Source organism: Andrena cerasifolii, chromosome 6, assembly GCF_050908995.1.
Source record: "Andrena cerasifolii isolate SP2316 chromosome 6, iyAndCera1_principal, whole genome shotgun sequence".
Classification (NCBI taxonomy): Eukaryota; Metazoa; Arthropoda; class Insecta; order Hymenoptera; family Andrenidae; genus Andrena; species Andrena cerasifolii.
In genome coordinates this window covers 895387-913935 of record NC_135123.1, presented here as the reverse complement: position 1 = coordinate 913935, position 18549 = coordinate 895387, and the positions used below count along the sequence as shown (strand labels likewise).

The following is an 18549-nucleotide window of genomic DNA, read 5'->3' as shown; positions in this document are numbered from 1 at the left end:
CATCGAACGATGAATGGCGGGCAGGAAATGTTCAAGAAAATAGTACTTATTGCGCCATCTCCCGAGCCCGAGTTAACTCAGGCGTGGTGACGCAAAATTCTACCCCCCCCCCCCCTTGTTCATGTGGAGCAGCGATCTTATCTCCCTTCCATCGATCGGCGATCGATGGAAGGGGGAGAGCACGCGGATTCGAGGAAATCGAGCAAGATTTCCTCGATCTACTTGTCGACGAGCCACCCGAGAGGAAACACTTGTTAAAACGCTTTTGCCTGCTTTTGCTTGACTTGTTTGAAACGTTTGCTTGCTTCGAGAATCGTGCCGATTCCACGTGCTTCGCGCTGTTTAAGAATTAAACTCGCTAATCGTGCCGGGAAGCCAGTACCGCTGCTATTAAATTAGATTTAATAATTGTTTAATAATTGTGCTCCATAAACTCTTTATTGTAATATAACTATAAATAGACTTATATTTAAGATTAAATTTAGTGCTTAAATCAAAGACAGCCTCCACGCGAGTATCCCGATCCTGCGACGCGTGTGATCCGAAACTTTGCTAACAGATGTCCATCTCCTGGGAGGTGGAGCACCGGTATACACCGTACACCCATACATATAACAGATGTTTACATATCTGTTAATTAGCATGATTTTTATAAACTTTGCATGTGAAAGGTGTAGGTATGCAAATGAATAATAAAAAAAAATAGTTCCAGTAGTGAGATTTGAACCGACGACCTCATGCTTGCTAGTCGGGAGCGCTACGCACTGACCCGCGATGCTCGTTGGTCATCGGCTTCTATCAAATATATATAAGGTAACTCCACATTTTTCAAAGTCGATTTTCTCGAATTTGGCTGGGAAGCGTGCCTTACTGCTTCGGGAAATTAAAGTCCGAGTGAAGACCTTCACGTACACTATGTATAAACAATTTCTGAGTTTGCCAGTCCTGAAGGTCCCCTTGTCAGTCGGTAAGGCCAGGTTCGACGAATGATCAGAAGCGTGGTTCAATAAATAAGAATTGTTTATTTTTTCCTATACAATTCCGAGTCGTGGGTTTTCAGTACGTGTCGATCGCGGCGGCGTTACTTCACGCGGCGGCGGCGCTTGCGACGAGCTGGGGGACGGAGGATGTGGAAATAGTGAACGTTCTGCCCTGACGGTCTATAAGGCGCGTCGTGCGGGAGTCGTACAACAGAATTCCAATGTGCAATAGGGGCTCTGGCCTATTGGGCGCGGAGAGACCTCATCGGCAAGGTAGGGCGCAAGATTGCTCTCGGCCTATTTCGGAAAGGAGGCTGGTAATCGGCACAGTGTGACTATGGTCGACACGTGCACACCTCGCGGATACAAAAAGAGCGTCTTGGATGTACGGTCCGGCGGTGTTTACACACTACTATGTACTGTACAAGAGGTGTCAACATTGATCGCTGTGGCCTTTATATTGACAGACCGTACATCTTCGCTCGCGAGACGATTCACGGTTTCGCGGCCGCCTAGTGGTCGCGGTCGGAACTCGGCTTAACCGATTTGCGCCGTATGCTCGCACGGCGCGTGACGTGGCTTCGTCACATAGCTTTTCAGCTACTGAAAAATTGACGGTAAATATATATACCACGCAGTAAATATATATAATACACACTAAATATAAACAATACAAAACAAAACTTAAACTGTATAAAATGAAAGAAGAACTAAAATATAACGTATAAGTATGTAAAAAATGCTTCGAATGTCTCACTGTGCAGTCTCTGATGGCACTGTTTCAACTGAATGCAGACAGAAAGTAGAGGATGCAGTCGAGGGCTTATCTACAGTATAGTATAAACATCTCTTGTTTATGATCTAAACAATTCCTTCGAAGAGTTTCGTAGCACCACCTCACGGATGCCTGGCGAGCGCGACCGTACAGGCGTACGTAAAACGCAGCAGCTCTCGATTGTCATTTCTAGTTAAATTAGCTATAAAACTTAAATCCGGACGAATCCGGAACCAATCTTTTTTGCACTGTCATCACAAACCTTTATCAAATGTAATGGCACCAACAAAAACAGTGAGCAGGGCTAGGGAGTATAACAAAATCGTTAATGAAATCTTATAATCGTAGAGAAAATTTACTGAATTCTCGATTATCTTCAAATGTTAATAACTATGCAAATATATATGATGAAAAAGTAAAATCATTTGGAAAGTGTAGTATATACCTACCTGAAAAGCTTCCATAATGCAAGAATTCACAAAATTTATTTACAACATGTAGAAAACTCTAATAAGCCAATGATGTTTCAGAGGACGGTTAAGGGGACTAGGCAGGCAGAAACTCGATTTTTTTGTATTTTTCGAAAGTACCACCCTTCCCAAGGAAAATGTCGTTTGGTTTGTGTTAAAATTCGCAAAATTAAGGATTTTACAGCCGAAAAGGTCGAGCGCGTCATAAACCGTTTCTGCGCACACGCAGATAGACTAATTCCTCTTTCGAAACTTTAAACGCGAATTTTTCGGAATCATATTTCCTGTTCGTTTTGCAGTGATTGCGAGAAAACGGAGGTACAAATTGATTTGAAAAAAATTCAACATGTGTGAAACATGTCTTGTTACGACCTGAACCTACGCGTAAGTCTGTGAAAACTTCTGTTTTGACCAAAAAAAGAAATAATAAAATGGCTCTTTTCTCTGGCGAAAAATCAAGTTTCTTTAAAATTTGGGATCAGGAACCCCCATCATAAGAGAGGACACGGAATAATCAAGACCGGGGAGATCTATCGGGGATATTTTATTTTTAATTATACTTTTTTTGTATTTTCAATTTGCCTCTTACTAGCTACAATTTTTGTAAGACAAACATATGTATAAGCGTACAAAGCCATATATGGTGGCAGAGTCAGAAGAGTTATGATTATACTATAAATAATTATATAGGGGTTTCGACAACAAATAATAGAAAATGAAAAGGTGATTGTAGGTAAAACAATAAGACGAAAATAAAGAATAACGAAATTGCGGTAGAAGCTTCGCTTCTACTTATAAATATTTGAAAATTCAGCGATCAGCTGGTCGCGTCCCATTGGTGATTTGGGGTGCACACAATCGCTATCATATAACAACGACGCCTTTAGCACTACTTTTAGTAAATAAGCTGCTGTGTCTTTGTTTTCTAACGAAAACTATAACACGCGCTTCTGATCGCCGAATTACCGTTCTTTAGGCGTTCTCGACCCAAATTTTCAAACACTAATAACTAAAATACAAGGTTTTCACCACAGTTTCTGTACGCTTGATTTTCGTCTTATTCTTTCACGTACAATCACCCATTTCATTTTCTACTATCTGTTGCTGAACACCCTGTATAATAGAAATGAGAAGCAATACAATTTAAAACTCAAATAAATGCTTCATATCGTAATATAATAACAATGCTTTAATTTGCTTAAAACTTTATTAGATTTTTCATGGCATAGCAAAATAAATTCGAGTTAACAATTGCCTAATTATTACCAAAGGTACAGCAGTTATAAAAGAATTTGTTCTGCTTGAGAGTGGAAGTGCTTAAGAGTTTCTCATTTAACTTCTCAATTAACTCATTTCTCCGTGTTGTTTATGTATTCTACGGTTTACCAGAATTTTTTATAATTAATTATGTAATTCTGTATCATTATCAGTTGAAATTATGAAACGAATTTAAATTTTATCATGATTCAAAAGAGCACCAGCAAAATCCTTGAAATAAATGGTAACTACGTGTAGTCTTCTTTCATAATCAACGGAAGAATGCTAAACGTATGCACATATGCAAATCCAAGAGTCTATATTATTAGACGATGGTTAATGTATTTCCCATGCTTCCAGATTTCAGTCTAGGGACCACAGTATCCGTAAATCTAACAAATATCTCGGTAACCGCCATATTTCGAGTGACGAACTGTGACAAAGTTTCAACGCCTGAACGAGGCAGACGATCGAACGGGTATCCCATAGAACGTGCGTCGGGGTATTTTCTATCTCGCAATCCACAGTAACTTGATGCATCTTTACAACCGGGTGACTCATCTTGTTGAACCTAAGTATGGACATTACCAAATAGGTCTTAGTTGCATTGTTCAGTTTGCTCTTATTTCAGATACATATAGTTTTAATATCGGAGATACTTATTTATGATTTTGTATGTTTATTAGGGTGGAATGAAAAAACTTTTTTCGATGATCAAATTCTAATAGTGCCGAAAAGTTACCTACTTGACACAGTAAAACGTGTAAAAATTTTCAGCTCGATCGGATAATTTCTTCTGTGTGCACCAAAGGCCTTAACTTTAAAAAATTTGGTAAAAAAAGTTAAGAAAGTTCAACTTTCTTCTGTTGGTGGATTCTATCGTTTTTATATATGGGTCCTTCCATGGCAACCAGATCACCTTTGAGTTCAAAATTTCGCGAAACGTAGACAAACATATGAAGGCTTCAATTGTTCGTCTGCACATGTACTTTCGAAAGAAAGTTGGCATTTTGAAAAATTCAATATGGCGGCTACAATCTGCAAAGTTGGGAGATAGTTTAGTAATACTATTAATAAAAATCCGAAAATAATTCGAACCGCTTCAAAATGATGAGATTACGAATCGATACGAGTCGCTGATTACGAATCTGAAATGAGAATTAACGAATTCAAAATGGCGGATTCAATATGGCGGCTATGCACTCAAGACCTTGTTCCAAAGGACTGTCAGTTACCCAAAATGATTATGATATAATTACTCGGGGTTTTTGAGGTCACTGATCACGTATCTGAAGCCAGATTTTGAAAAATCAAAATGGCGGATGGAACCTGTGTGGATGCACCATGGGGGACCAACATTTTGAACAAAATTCTATTTTCATGAAAATTTGTATGTAGGGGTTCTATAAGTCGCTCGTTACGAATCCGCTGTCAAATTTCCTTAATTTCTTCCAAAAGTGTTTTCCCTGGTGTGCTTCTTTACAAACCAAAACACCATGTAATATATTTCATTTGTACCCTTTCTATGTCTTCTCTCTCTATCCACCCGAAGATCTCCACACCATATAGTACACTTCCTAGCACTAAATGTTCGAACAAGTACATTCTGGTTTTAAAATCATCTTTAAATAATCTTTCTCCTATGCCCCAAACCTCTCTCACCAAAGTATTTGCTTCCATTACCCTTTCTTTTAGGTGCTCCTTTACATCCCCATTCCTTTCGTACTTGAAGACTAGATACGTAAACTCTTTCACGTTCTGTATCTCTTCTTCTGTCCATTTCCATTGTTTTTGGTTCCTTTTTTCTCTTCCACTTCCAAATACCATCCTGTTTTACATTTCCACATGCAGTTTTAATTTTCTCTTCTCTAAAAAGAAGTCTTCTCATCATATCCTCCATGTATTCCCTCTTTTCTGGCAATAGTAGTGTGACGTCTCACTATTTTCTGCGCGGTCCTAATTAGAGTCTTCCCCATAAATCACTCCACAACTCCGCCTCTATCCCTAAAACTCAACTCTTACCCCTTTCCCCGAACCACTGGGCCATCCAGAAGATGTACCTTAGCGGTCCAAATCTCGCGATGGTCAAGTACGACAACCCCTTCCTCTCTTCGCCCTACGAGGCACGATCTCCTCCCTCGCATCTGAATCTCAACAAGCCCCTCGTTCCAAAAACCCTCCTAAATCAAGAGCACGACTCACTCCCCAAAACCCATCTTAAATCGAGACCACGTCTCACCCCCTGTCTAAGACCCACCAAATCAAAGCCACTCTCACCCCTTTCCAACCAAAACACCAAAATCCATCCAACGGGTTGAGTACCCCCTTTTCGGTGCCCCAAATAAGAACCCCTGATATTCTATTGCGACGCATATTTAGCGCATGAGTCATCAATACTTTTAAATTATATAACGCACACTTTGCACATGAGTCATGGTGCATACCGCGTATACCCCTCATACCTGATATTCTGGAGCACCACATAAATACAAGGGACCCAGCGCCCGGAGCTTACTTTTGGTACAAAGCACAGTGTTCCATTCAGTGATTATAACGAATCAGTGTTTCTCCGTGCAAAAGAATTGTTAATCTACAGCATCTACTATAAGCGATTTTAATTACTTATCGAAACAGTGCACATATCTCTATTTATATTATTTTCTACTGCAAACGCTTTTCACATTTTTCATTATTGCTTATTGCATTTATATTCTGTCTATTGCTAATGCTTATTGCATTTTATATTCATTGTCTATTGCTAAAGCTTACTGCATTCTATATTATTATCTATTGCTAATGCTTACTGCATTTTATGTTATATTGTATTGCTAATGCTTAGTACATCCTATATTATTATCTATTGCTAATGCTCATAGCATCTTTTGTTATATTCTATTGCTAATTCTCATCTATTTCATGTTCATACACATACATTGTTAATGCTCATTGTTTGTCTATACGTTTATGTGCTAATGCTTAAAGTCCTACGCATTATTATATTAAGTCTACTGCTATCGTATTAATAGTGCATGGCATGTTCTTGTGCGCTCTACTAAATAAACGCTCTTGTTTTAAATAGCGGTTTGAATTATTGCTTTAATCCTTCGGTTACGGAGAACCCAAATCATAATAATCCACTGCAACAGCTGATCTCGCTTCACGAACGCCGGGATTTATTGTAGTGTTTACAAGGCTGTAACATCCTATGCGGACTCATACCCGCTAATACCGACTGTCGGTAAAACAGTATCACTCTACGTTATCGTACAAAAGCGTACTGTATTACCGCGCAAACTCGTTTTAAATACTTTTATATAAAATTTATGATTTAAGCGAATATTAAAGGAACCAATATTATAGAAACGTTATGAATAATTAAATATAGCTACTGATAAAAGCGCAAGACAAAATGTAATATAATAAGCGAGTAAAATACAAAATAACAACTTCCAACTCACTGCACATGCGCCAGCCCGCCAATTTTCTGGTACAAAAGGAGGCGTGCGCAGCACAGCGGCCCATTCAATTCGAATACATTTCTGTAACCAAACGAATGCTAGACTCTAGAAGTAGCTTAAGTACTATCCAGCAGAATTACAGCACGCTCCGGAGGTGATAGCGACTGGCTCTCAGTGTACAAAGATACTACTGGTGCTCCTTTTTGGAACTATCACTTGTGAGGTTGAGAACTCTGTTTTCGCGGAGGTTTCAAGCGTTGTTCTTATTAGTAGGTAGCAGGTTAACCGCTTAGCGAAGGCAAGGTCTACAGAACCATAGAATAGAACTCCGTCAAGAGCATCGGGAACCACTCCGGAAACGGTAGCGGCCGAGTTCACTTTAGAGACGTATATAAAGGGGGTTAAAAATATGCTGCGGTTCCTTGAAGGGGGTAACTCAAGGGGTAATTGCAAACAACTTTTTCCTTTGCGAAAATGTTCTCCGAGGTTTCGTTAACGAGATATTAACAAAAAGCACCCACCAATCAGAGCGCGAGCCTTGCGCGGGAGCTCCCGCGCTAGCGAGGTCGCGCGCTGGGCCGCGCTACGACTACGAACAAGCAACTCGGCATGCATCGAAGGAATTTGCGTAGAATGGCAAATGAAAATGACGCAACAAATAAAATCGAACATTTTGTCATGGTTTGTTTGTCATTTAAAGTGAATAATGAATAAAGGATAAATGGATGAAATTCATGTGTAACGTAAAAATACGAATACAAAGGTTTTTTGTAGAAGAATCGAAAATAATAATTATTTGAAGTGGGAGGATAAGGAATACGTAAATTTCCTTGTGTTAATAACGTAGCCATGAAAAGGTAATGTAACAGGAAATGAACGAAAAGTGATGGTAGTTGGTTATTGTGATAAAAATCCATAATTCAATCAGGCCAACACTGTTGCTGATAACGAATAAGTCTGTTTAAAAACCCCTAAGAAATATTTAGGTACGGAAATTTTAAGAATTATCGCCGGAAATAAGCCATAGCCTGCATTAAATTTGAAAATTAATAATCACCAATAAAGTAACTAAAACTCACCCTTGTCGGAAATTCACCTGCAGCTTGAAAACGTAAGTAAAAAAAAGAATGCCTACAACAATAATAAGTAAAGAGTAACAGTTTTTCTTCTTCAGTTTCCTGATTTGCGTCTCTATTTCTGCCTGTTCTATTTCGTCCTCTTCGTTTTCTTCCTCACTCTTCCCCTATGTCCCCTGCCTTATCCCCTCTGGTTTCTTATTCTCTCCGTCTAGTTTTTCAAAAAAAATATTCTATACCATTCTTCTAATTGTATTCCCGGCCCTCCTACTCTTCCTTTCCTTCTTCCCCTATTTATGTACGCCCATTTTGGCGTCTCTGACTTTATCATTTTAATTTCTTCTAAGGTCCTTTCTCAGCTTTTCTTGATCTTCCTTACTATTAAATCATTTAGCTCTGTTTTGGCCTTTATGGATTCATCCCTATCTCCCTTGGCTCTCTTCCACTTTTTAAACACTCTCTTGCACTCTCCATTCCACCATGCTGTTCGCCCGATCCCCCCTGTCTTCCCTTTCATTCTCTTCCTACTCATAGTGCTAATCACTTCTTGTTACATTTCCTCCCACCTTTTCTCTAATCCATCCTCTCTGTATACGCATTTCTTTGACTTTTCCCTGTACTCTTCTATGGCTTCCCGGTCCCATATAATAATTTCCTTTTCCGTCTGTGGTGCTTACACCTCCCTTGTAAAGCTTCTCTACTACTTCCACTTTCAACGGTGCGTAGTCTAATTCCGTTCTCTCTCTCCTACATCGAACTTTTTTATTTCCTTCCACCCTTCCGTATTTACCAATACATAATTTATTATTGAGGCATCCTGCTTTCCTATAAACGTGAATTCTCTTGCTTTGTTCTCGTGCATGTTCCGTTCAATATGTGCAACCCCCTGTCCCGAACAAACTGTATTAGTCTTTCTCCTTCCTTGCTTTTTGATTTTCTCTCCCCTATTACGCCTGTCTCCTCCTCCGCTGTTCCGATACCACCTTTCCCTGCCGCTCTCTCTCTACTGCGCTATCTAAATCTTTTATTAATTTTTCTACCCCATCTTTGGCATAAACCGTCCACACTTTCCACACCTTCTTCCCTAACTTTATTCTCCTTTGTACCGCTCCCTCCGTTTCTGTGTCTTCTCCCTGCACCTCACATCCTTTCCTCACTCCCGTCATTATCCCTCTTCTTGCTCTACCTCGCTTCTTCATTTTTTGCCGGTATACACCTCCATTTAAACACAGTGGGCATTGTACCTTTAATATTTTTCCAAGCCTTCTTCTCTGCCCATGTCTCCACTAGCCCTATAAAATCAAAATCCTCCACGTACTTCCATACTTCTTTGTCTTTTCCTTTTATCTCCGCAATATTCCAGAAGAGCACCTTTCCTCCTTCTTCCCCTCCGCATCCCCCTTCATTTCCCTATTCTTTCCACCTTCAGGCTTTCTTAAAAATCCTGCTGCCCATTCATCCTTTTAATTATTTGCCGGTTTATCAATTTCCCTTCCACCAGTACCTTGTGGAAACTAGCCATGGATGTTTATTTGCTTCATTTACGCAACAAATATAGTAACTATAAAAAGACGGTAGAATCCACTAATGGAAGAAAGTGGAACTTCCTTAAGTTTTTTACTAAAATTTTGAAAGTTAAGAACTTTGTTGCACACAGAAAAAATTATTCGGTGGAGCTGAAACTTTTCACACGTTTTATTGGGCCAACTAGGAAACTTTTCCGCACTATTAGAATTTGATCATCGAAAAAGAGTTTTCTTCACCCCACCCTAATGTTTATGGATTTTATTCGTGTTTATATGAAATCATATACAAAAGGCATGGGGGAAGAAACGGAGGAAAGAGAAGAGAATGAAAGAATTCTCTACAATTCGGAAAAGTCGTTCATTTATCAAAAGTCATTTTAAACAAAGAATTCATAATTTTTGACCGTGCACATAACTATATCAGAATTAATTAGCATGATAAATTACACTAGTTTACAGTCATTTTGCGCAGCAGATGCCACTATTTTTTTCTTATGTAAAATGGTACGCTGATTCCGAAAATGAGGTCTAAATCTTATTCTATAGGTACGTTTTCGAGATATCGACAAGTGAACTTTTTACCTGTCTGTCAAAACGGTGGTCCCACATAATTGCGAATATCTCGTGCCGCGAAAGACTTATTTGGTCGAAAATTATCTCAAATAAAGATAATTAAATCACCAACAAATCTACCTCACCAAATTTTCAAATCGGTTCAGTAGTTCGGGTGAAATCGATGGAAATATGTGAAAGAGTCATTTTTTTCGGCCGAAATTGACGTCGACAATTTATTTAATCATTTGGGGAAAATGGTAATCGCAAAACTGGCCCCAGTTTCTCATTTCTTACGTTGAGTCTGCACTTTTACGAAGAAAACAAGGTGCTACTGAAGAAAATCTACGGATAAACACCGAAGAGACAATTGTGTGAAAACACTAAAATTTCATTTTTTTCTCGGTATTTGTGATTTCTTTCATTTTATTGTGTTACTTCAATTTTAATTTATTCTGTACATTTTTTCAAGTATTTTGTTAATATGTGTGTGTTTCAAAAATAGTAAAAATGCACTAAAAACTTAAAAATAATTATTTTCCTGTATTTCAATTTCGATGGTGTTTTTTTTTCACTTTAAATAAAATCCTGGAGCATTTTTAATAAAATCGTTTAACATATTTTTTTTATATATATCCACTCGCAATTCATTTTCTATTGTATGGCTTTCATTTTTTTCTCCAGCGGCCATAAATATGTCTCTGAAAATCCATTCCTTGTATTCTCACTCGAATTTTTTTCCGTAAAATCTTAGTGTCGTAAGTAAATGACGAACACGGAGAGAGATTCCATCAGAATGTGAAGGGTATTGAGCAGTGGTATCATGGATTTTGGGATGAGACAATGGTGGGAGATTGTATTTGGTTCCTCATGAGAGAAACGAATCCCACAACAAACAAAAGACAAAAAAAGGAGCCAGAACTATTTCTAAAACACACATCTATTAACAAAATACTTGAAAAAATCTACAGTGTCATGTTCCGGAACGCGGTGTTTGGGACAATGACAATGTGGGATTGTACGAGAACGTTAGGCACGAAAGCGTGTTTCGTAGCACTAAGTGATTTGGAAGTTAGGCACGAAGGCAAGCTTCGTAGCACTAGAGGAGATGGGAATTTAGGCACAAAGACGAGCTTCGTAGCACAAGGTAACCGGGGAAGCTTAAGCAATAATCGCGCACCAGGGTGACAGTCGTTAGATCACAGATGGTTAGTATTTAAATGCTTGGTAATTAGATTTACCGCTGCATTGAAATAAGAAGCAACACGTAATATTTCTTTGAAATATGTTTAGCCATACGGTCCTGCAAGACCTAAGCGAAAGTAAACCTTGTAAACACTATAAGAACTCCTCGTGTTCGCGAAGCGAGATCAGCTGTTGCAATGGCTTATTATTATTTCGGATCTCCGTAACCGAAGGATCAATACAATAATTTGAAACGTTATTTAAGACAAGAGCGTTTATTTAAGGCTGCCGTTCCAATGGGCGGCTGGCGACTGCGCCACTAGTGTAAGGGAGAAGTATGTATCTGTTTTCTCCCTTACACTAGTGGCGCAGTCGCCAGCCGTAGTCGCCAGCTGCCTATTGGAATGGCAGCCTTTAGTAGAACGCACAAGAATATGCCTTCCACTATTAATGCGATAGCGATAAAGTTAATATAATAATGTGTAGGACGTTAAGCATTGGCATATAAACATGTATATAAATGATAAGCAACAGCAATATATAAATCAATAAGCATTAGCAATAGATAGAATAGAAATGCAATAAGCAATAATGTAAAATATGAAAAGCGTAAGCAATAGGAAATAATATAAATGGAGATGACATACACCGGTGCAATAAGTAATTATAATCACTTACAGTAGATGCCGTAGATTAATGGTCCCTTCTGCACAAGGTAGCACTGACTCTGATATACTGTATAATCGCTGACGTGAACAATGAAGTTCTGGGGTTGGTTTGTACCAAAAGTTAAGTGAGCTCCGGGCGCTGGTTCCCTTGTATTTATGTAGTACTCCGGAATATCAGGTATGAGGGGTATGCGCGGTATGCACCATGACTCACGTGCAAAATGTGCGTTATATAATTGAAAAGTATTGATGACTCATGCGCTAAATATGCGTCGCAATAGAATATCAGGGGTTCTTATTTGGGGCACCGAAAAGGGGGTACTCAACCCGTTGGATGGATTTTGGTGTTTTGGATGGAAAGGGGTGAGAGTGGCTTTGATTTGGTGGGTCTTAGACAGGGGGTGAGACGTGGTCTCGATTTAAGATGGGTTTTGGGGAGTGAGTCGTGCTCTTGATTTAGGAGGGTTTTTGGAACGAGGGGCTTGTTTTGATTCAGATGCGAGGGAGGAGATCGTGCCTCGTAGGGCGAAGAGAGGAAGGGGTTTTCGTACTTGACCATCGCGAGATTTGGACCGCTAAGGTACATCTTCTGGATGGCCCAGTGGTTGGGGGAAAGGGGTAAGAGTTGAGTTTTAGGGATAGAGGTGGAGTTGTGGAGTGAGTTATGGGGAAGACTAATTATGACCCCGCGAAAAATAGTGGAACGTCACAACAGAATGAATTAAAATTAAAATAGCACAATAAAATGAAAAAAAAACACAAAAATCGAGAAAAAATGAAATTTCAGTGTTTTCACACAATTGCCTCTAGCTTCGGTGTTTATTCATAGATTTTCTTCAGTACCACTTTGTTGTATTCGTAAAAGTGCAGACTCAACGTAAGAAATGAGGAACTGGGCCCAGTTTTGCAATTTCGATTTTTCCCAGATGATTAAATGAAGTCGATGTCAATTTCGGTCGAAAAAAATGACTTTTTTCACATATTTCCATCGATTTCACCCGAACTACTCAATCGATTTGAAAATTTGGCGAGGTAGATTTGTTGGTGATTCAATTATCTTTAATTTGAGATCATTTTCCACCATATCGGTTATTCGCAACACGAGATATTCGCAATTATGTGGGACCACTGTTTTGACAGACAGGTAAACAGTTCACCTGTCGATATCTCGACAACGTATCCATAGAATATGTTTTAGACCTTATTTTCGGAATCAGCGGAACATTGCACACAGGAAAAAAAAATAGTGGCATCTGCTGTGCAATATTTTTTTTTATTTTATAAACTATTATTATTAGTAGTAGTATTAGTTATATTAATTAATGTGTATACAGAGTGTAGAAAAAGATATGCCAATCTTTAGGGAGATATAGTATTCATGAAAATAAGTAAAAAATGTTTCGTAATTATGTATCAAAAAATTATTTGTTTTCTGTAACACGAAAACATCCTTATGTTAATAACCGAATTATCGCATATCTATTTGAACACTATTATGGGATCTCCCTGTATAATTTGACGCTCTGAAAATAAGGCAAATGTGAGGAAGTTTTTGAAAAGAAAAGTAGAGCAGTCTGCGCTTCCCACCATCTGAGCTCATTTGTCTTCTCCCTTTCTTATCTCACTACATCATTACAAGTAAGTAGGTATATGCATATACAGGGTCAGCATTTTATCTTGCAACCCGCGCTCGCACAAACAGGTAACATGATAACAGCGCCTCACGCACGCATTCCACTACAACCAGGGCCGATACTTCCGCCATCTATGAGTTGATGATGAAAGTGTACGGTCTTTTAGATGCCAGTAGAGAGCGTTGGGAGCTTTTGGCTTTCCCCAGAGGCTATTAAATTTGACTCAGCAGACGGGGAAGAAAGCGGTAGCCATTTTAAATGTGATGTAGCGGTCATCGGTACGGCAAAATATGAACATTTGGCGTACAGATGGTCGGCATGGTTTATGACACGCGCACCAGCAAAACTATTTTTGAGTAAGCCGCTTTCCGTTCTTTTCGTGATTTGAACAAAGCATGTTTTCTTAGAGACTTTCGTTTACGGCCTCAATAGTTATTGCGGGTATCGTAAACCTTGAGTTTCTGTAGGGCCCACGGTGCGGGGCCGGCGGCCTGCGACCGGCCATGTCACGCACCTCGGGGTCTGGGGAAATCCTGCTGCGTTACCAGAAGTATTTCTCCCGCCAAATTTCACCCCCGCTATGGTAGACGCGCGAAATAGGTGACGCGATTTAGGGGTCCGAACGATACCGATTGGGTGACATCGGCATCGGGTCAACCAATGAGGAGGAGTTTTCTACCCGCGCGCGTCTTGCCGGAAAATTGTGCGTCCGGCAGAAGTCAGTCTTCATCCTGACCTCAACAAGTCTTAACGTTTGAGCAGATATAAGTCACTGAATAAAAGATTCACGTTGAACGTTATTGTGTGTTTCAATTCGGGAACGGAACCTATCCTTCTATTCCTTTAGTGTGATCACACCGATTCCGTTCCGCGTGGAAATATCTACCTATGCCACGGTCCAGCTGCGGTATTAGATCACGCTGAAGTCTTAGTGGCCCGGGTTGAAGAATTTGGGGCCTTTTTCGTACAACTGTTGAACTATTAAAGATGTCGGAATGCAGATATCGGACTCAATTCATCTTTTATCAATATTTTAACCATAATTGCTGTGAAAGCTTTTGCAAACAGTTTATTCGGTACTTCATTTAATGCTGTTTCTAAAATTCATGGTGCTGATAAACAGTAGGCTAGTTGTCTCCTTATTATTACTTTTATAAATTGAGAAATTAAATTTTTATTCAATTACACAGTCCAACAAAATGAAACTTTTTTTCTGTTCCCCAATATCCACTGAGTGATTCTTGTAGAGTTTATCGCCTTGAACACGAATCCGTAAGCAGAATTGCTCTATCACCCTCAGCTTTTGAAAAACATGAGTTTCTTTAAAACACACGATATTGGGCAAAAGTGAGGTATTACGGGAAAACTAAGAACGCTAGAAAGTTAAAATTAGTGCCAAAAGATAGAGGAGAGTTGGCTGAATATATCAGTGTATATAGTTATTAAATTGGACTGTTTTGAATGGTTATAAATGGCCATCAAAGTTTGAAAAAGTGTCGATGCGCATGGTTGCCACCCAATATTTTTGCATTTTTACGAAAAATTGTTTACCTAGCCCGTAAACGCTAACCAGCATCTGGTTCTGTAGACATTTCTGAAGAAGAAACCACCAAGGAAAAATGATGGAACGGTTTTTAACTCGAACCGGTAGAGAAAATATCCATCGGCAACGCGTTCACGGTGTTTTGCCGCCTGGTGGCCATTGCTCGCCTGGCGGCAAAACACCGATGTATAGGAAACCAGAGCATTTCAAGATACTTATTATTTCTCTGATTGTATCGCGCGTTGAGGAGAGATGCCAAGCGATGTTTATATGTATATCGAAAGAGCTCTTACTTCTCCGTCTTCACTAAACCTCAGAAATTTATATTACTTTCGTGTCTCATACTGTGTTTCAGAAATATTGAATAATGAATTTATTAAAAAAAGATGCCTAAATGATACTTACATAGGCTTCGCGTTCCCTTCAAATACTGTTTAATGAGTTTCAACTATTACCATATTTGGAAAAGTGTTCTAATCCTGATCAAACCATAATAATAAAAATCTTGTAAATTCATAAACAATTTTTTTGTTTTTATACGGTTCCATATTAACAAGTCATGCGTAGGTATTCATGCATTGAAGATCAAAATTGTTTAAAACAGAGACTGATCGGGAAAAGTGGGTTTTAATCCCTGAATAGTATCTGCGAATGCATGAAAAAAATAAGGATGATCCATATACAGGGTGTCCGCGGGAAGACTGGACAGCTGGATATCTCCTAAAATACTAGAGATAAAATTTTTTAAAAAATATGTAATTTAATGGTTCGAGGGGGCTAATTTATTAGCCGAGACGAGTTTTTTTCGATTAGTATTTTAAAAGATACGATGGTCAAGTTCGGTTTTTCAAACGGAACTATTTTTTTTTTTTTTGAACACCTGAGTTGATAGTGCGTTCCAAGACAAATTCAATAAGCTTTAATGTATACAGTTTATTTCCACTGGTTTTTAAGATATTGCGCTTGCAAAATTACTGATTTTCACTGGAAGAAAACCCTCTGGAATAGCAAGGACCGGGGTCGGTCTTACTGGCGCCACGGGTGGCATTGCCTGTTGAAACTGCTACCTACCTGCCAAAGGTCTGGGTTAGGGATGGCAGGCCCAAATGCTGGACAATTCTTTTCCGTCAGAAATACTATTTAGGTAGGTACATCTGGCGATATCAAGAAGCGCACCGTTACTTTTATTTCGCACTTGTTTCTACGCTCGGATGGCCGGTTCTTTTGTCAGGTATGCAAATCCGATTGCTTCTAATACAATCTGCTCCCTATGGTTGAAATTTAGTCTAGCAACTTCCATACCTCCTAACCTAACCAATCGGACTTGCATCCTCCCAAAAGAACCGGCCATCCGAGCGTAGAAGCAAGTGCGAAATAAAAGTAACGGTGCGCTTCTCGATACCGCCAGATATACATACCTAAGTAGCATTTCTGACGGAAAAGAATTGTCCAGCTTTTGGGCCTGCGAACCCTGTCGTAGACCTTTGGCAGGTAGGTAGCAGTTTCAACAGGCAATGCCACCCGTGACGCCAGTAAGACCGACCGACCCCGGTCCTTGCTATTCCAGAGGGTTTTCTTCCAGTGAAAATCAGTAATTTTGCAAGCGCAATATCTTAAAAACCAGTGGAAATAAACTGTATACATTAAAGCTTATTGAATTTGTCTTGGAACGCACTATCAACTCAGGTGTTCAAAAAAAGAAAATAGTTCCGTTTGAAAAACCGAACTTGACCATCGTATCTTTTAAAATAATAATCGAAAAAAATCGTCTCGGTTAATAAATTAGCCCCCTCGAACCATTCAATTACATATTTTTTTAAATTTTTTATCTCCAGTACTTTAGGAGATATCCAGCTGTCCAGTCTTCCCGCGGACACCCTGTAGAATATCGGTGCCCACTGAACGGTACTATCGGCGGCGATTACGCGTAATGACGGCCCTGACGACTCGCGACAGGCGCGCAATGGCCGCCAGACGGCAAAACACCGTGAACACGGTGGCAATGGATATTTTCTTTAGTAGTTCGAGTTGGAAATCGTTCCGACATTTTTCCGTGATGGTTTCTTCTTCAGAAATGTCTACAGAATCCGATGCTGGGTAGCGTTTTCGGGCTAAGTAAACAATTTTTCGTAAAAATGCAAAAATATTGAGTGGAAACCATGCACATCGACACTTTTTCAAACTTTGATGGCCATTTATAACCATTCAAAACAGTCCAATTTAATAACTATATACACTGATATATTCAATCAACTCTCCTCTATCTGTTGGGACGAATTTTAACTTTCTAGCGTTCTTAGTTTTCACGTAATACCTCACTTTTGCCTAAAAGTGGTGGGTGTGAGTCTATACGGAATTGAACTTACTGAAGCCGTTCAGCTCTGAATTCTCTCCGCGTTTCAGATGTACCCGTGTCTAGATTATGAACATGTCTAACTCCCCGAAGGAGTCTTTGCTTGCAAGAAAGCAGAACTCCTCCCTCCTAGGCTGATTCCTTGGTGGACCATACAAATATAGAAATTCCTATTGGTTGCTGCATCGCCAAAGGAACGGCCCATCCAGCCCCATAGAGAGGGAAAACTCTGGAAATCGTGCGCTCGATTAAAATGACTTGTGGCTAAACAGGCGGTCACCGAAACATCGCCCAACGCGTCCAAAAGGTGACACGGGACGCCTGGCCAACATCTCGGAACCCTGAGACTGCCGGAGTCGACTGCACAGAGGGTCATTGTGGCTCCAGATCACTCGCCACCCTCCAATGATCCCAAGTGTAAACTGGATACAGGCGACAGACCCAACGTCTGCCTGAGCTATTTATAGTCAACCCGGATTTACTGTATATGGCCTTCGGTTGATTGTGGTGCTGATGGAGACTCTCCTATACCTACTCGCGATGTAACGCATAACAGAATGAGCCTTTGTTTGTAGCGGTGTGTGAATTTTTTTCTACAATTTTCAAAATCAATTTAAGGAATGTATAATTATACGCTTGTGAGAGAAATCGAATGTCGGAACATGCGAGAAGCCACTTCTCGTACAGGTCCGGCGTTCGGAGCTGCCAGCGACCGCTGGATAGCAGTCATGCCCGAGCTACAAGAATTTTAGGATGATCTCTTTTAAATTAACGTCGCAAAGAGCTATTTGGAATTTGCTGGCTCAGGTAAGCGAGTCGCGGGCTCCGATTTTATGACCGGTTTTTCACTCGCACTCCAGATTTCTTTAACGAGGTTTGAAAGCAATGTCGACTAGTCTCGTACCCGTTTCAATTTAAAAAATTGTAGCTACGACAGGGTTGACCGCGACGCTATACCTCTGCACGGAGTGATTTTTCTCCACCTACGTGTAAAAGTCACTATAATGGAGCGTCGTTCCAAAAATGACATAAATGGAAGCCGCTATAAGCATGACGTAGAGTAGCAATTATG

The 18549-nt window shown here is 39.7% G+C and overlaps 1 protein-coding gene across 1 annotated transcript in view; it reads right to left on the bottom strand.

Annotated features, from left to right (window-relative positions):
• Window positions 1–3223: 3223 nt before the first annotated feature.
• LOC143370494 (phenoloxidase 1-like) overlaps window positions 3224–18549 on the bottom strand; it is a 76711-nt gene continuing 61385 nt past the window's right edge. The window contains exon 8 of the mRNA XM_076815728.1: window positions 3224–4053. Within this exon, the coding sequence (XP_076671843.1) occupies window positions 3808–4053 (246 nt within the window). The 3' untranslated portion in view covers window positions 3224–3807. The remainder of the gene's footprint in view (window positions 4054–18549) is intronic.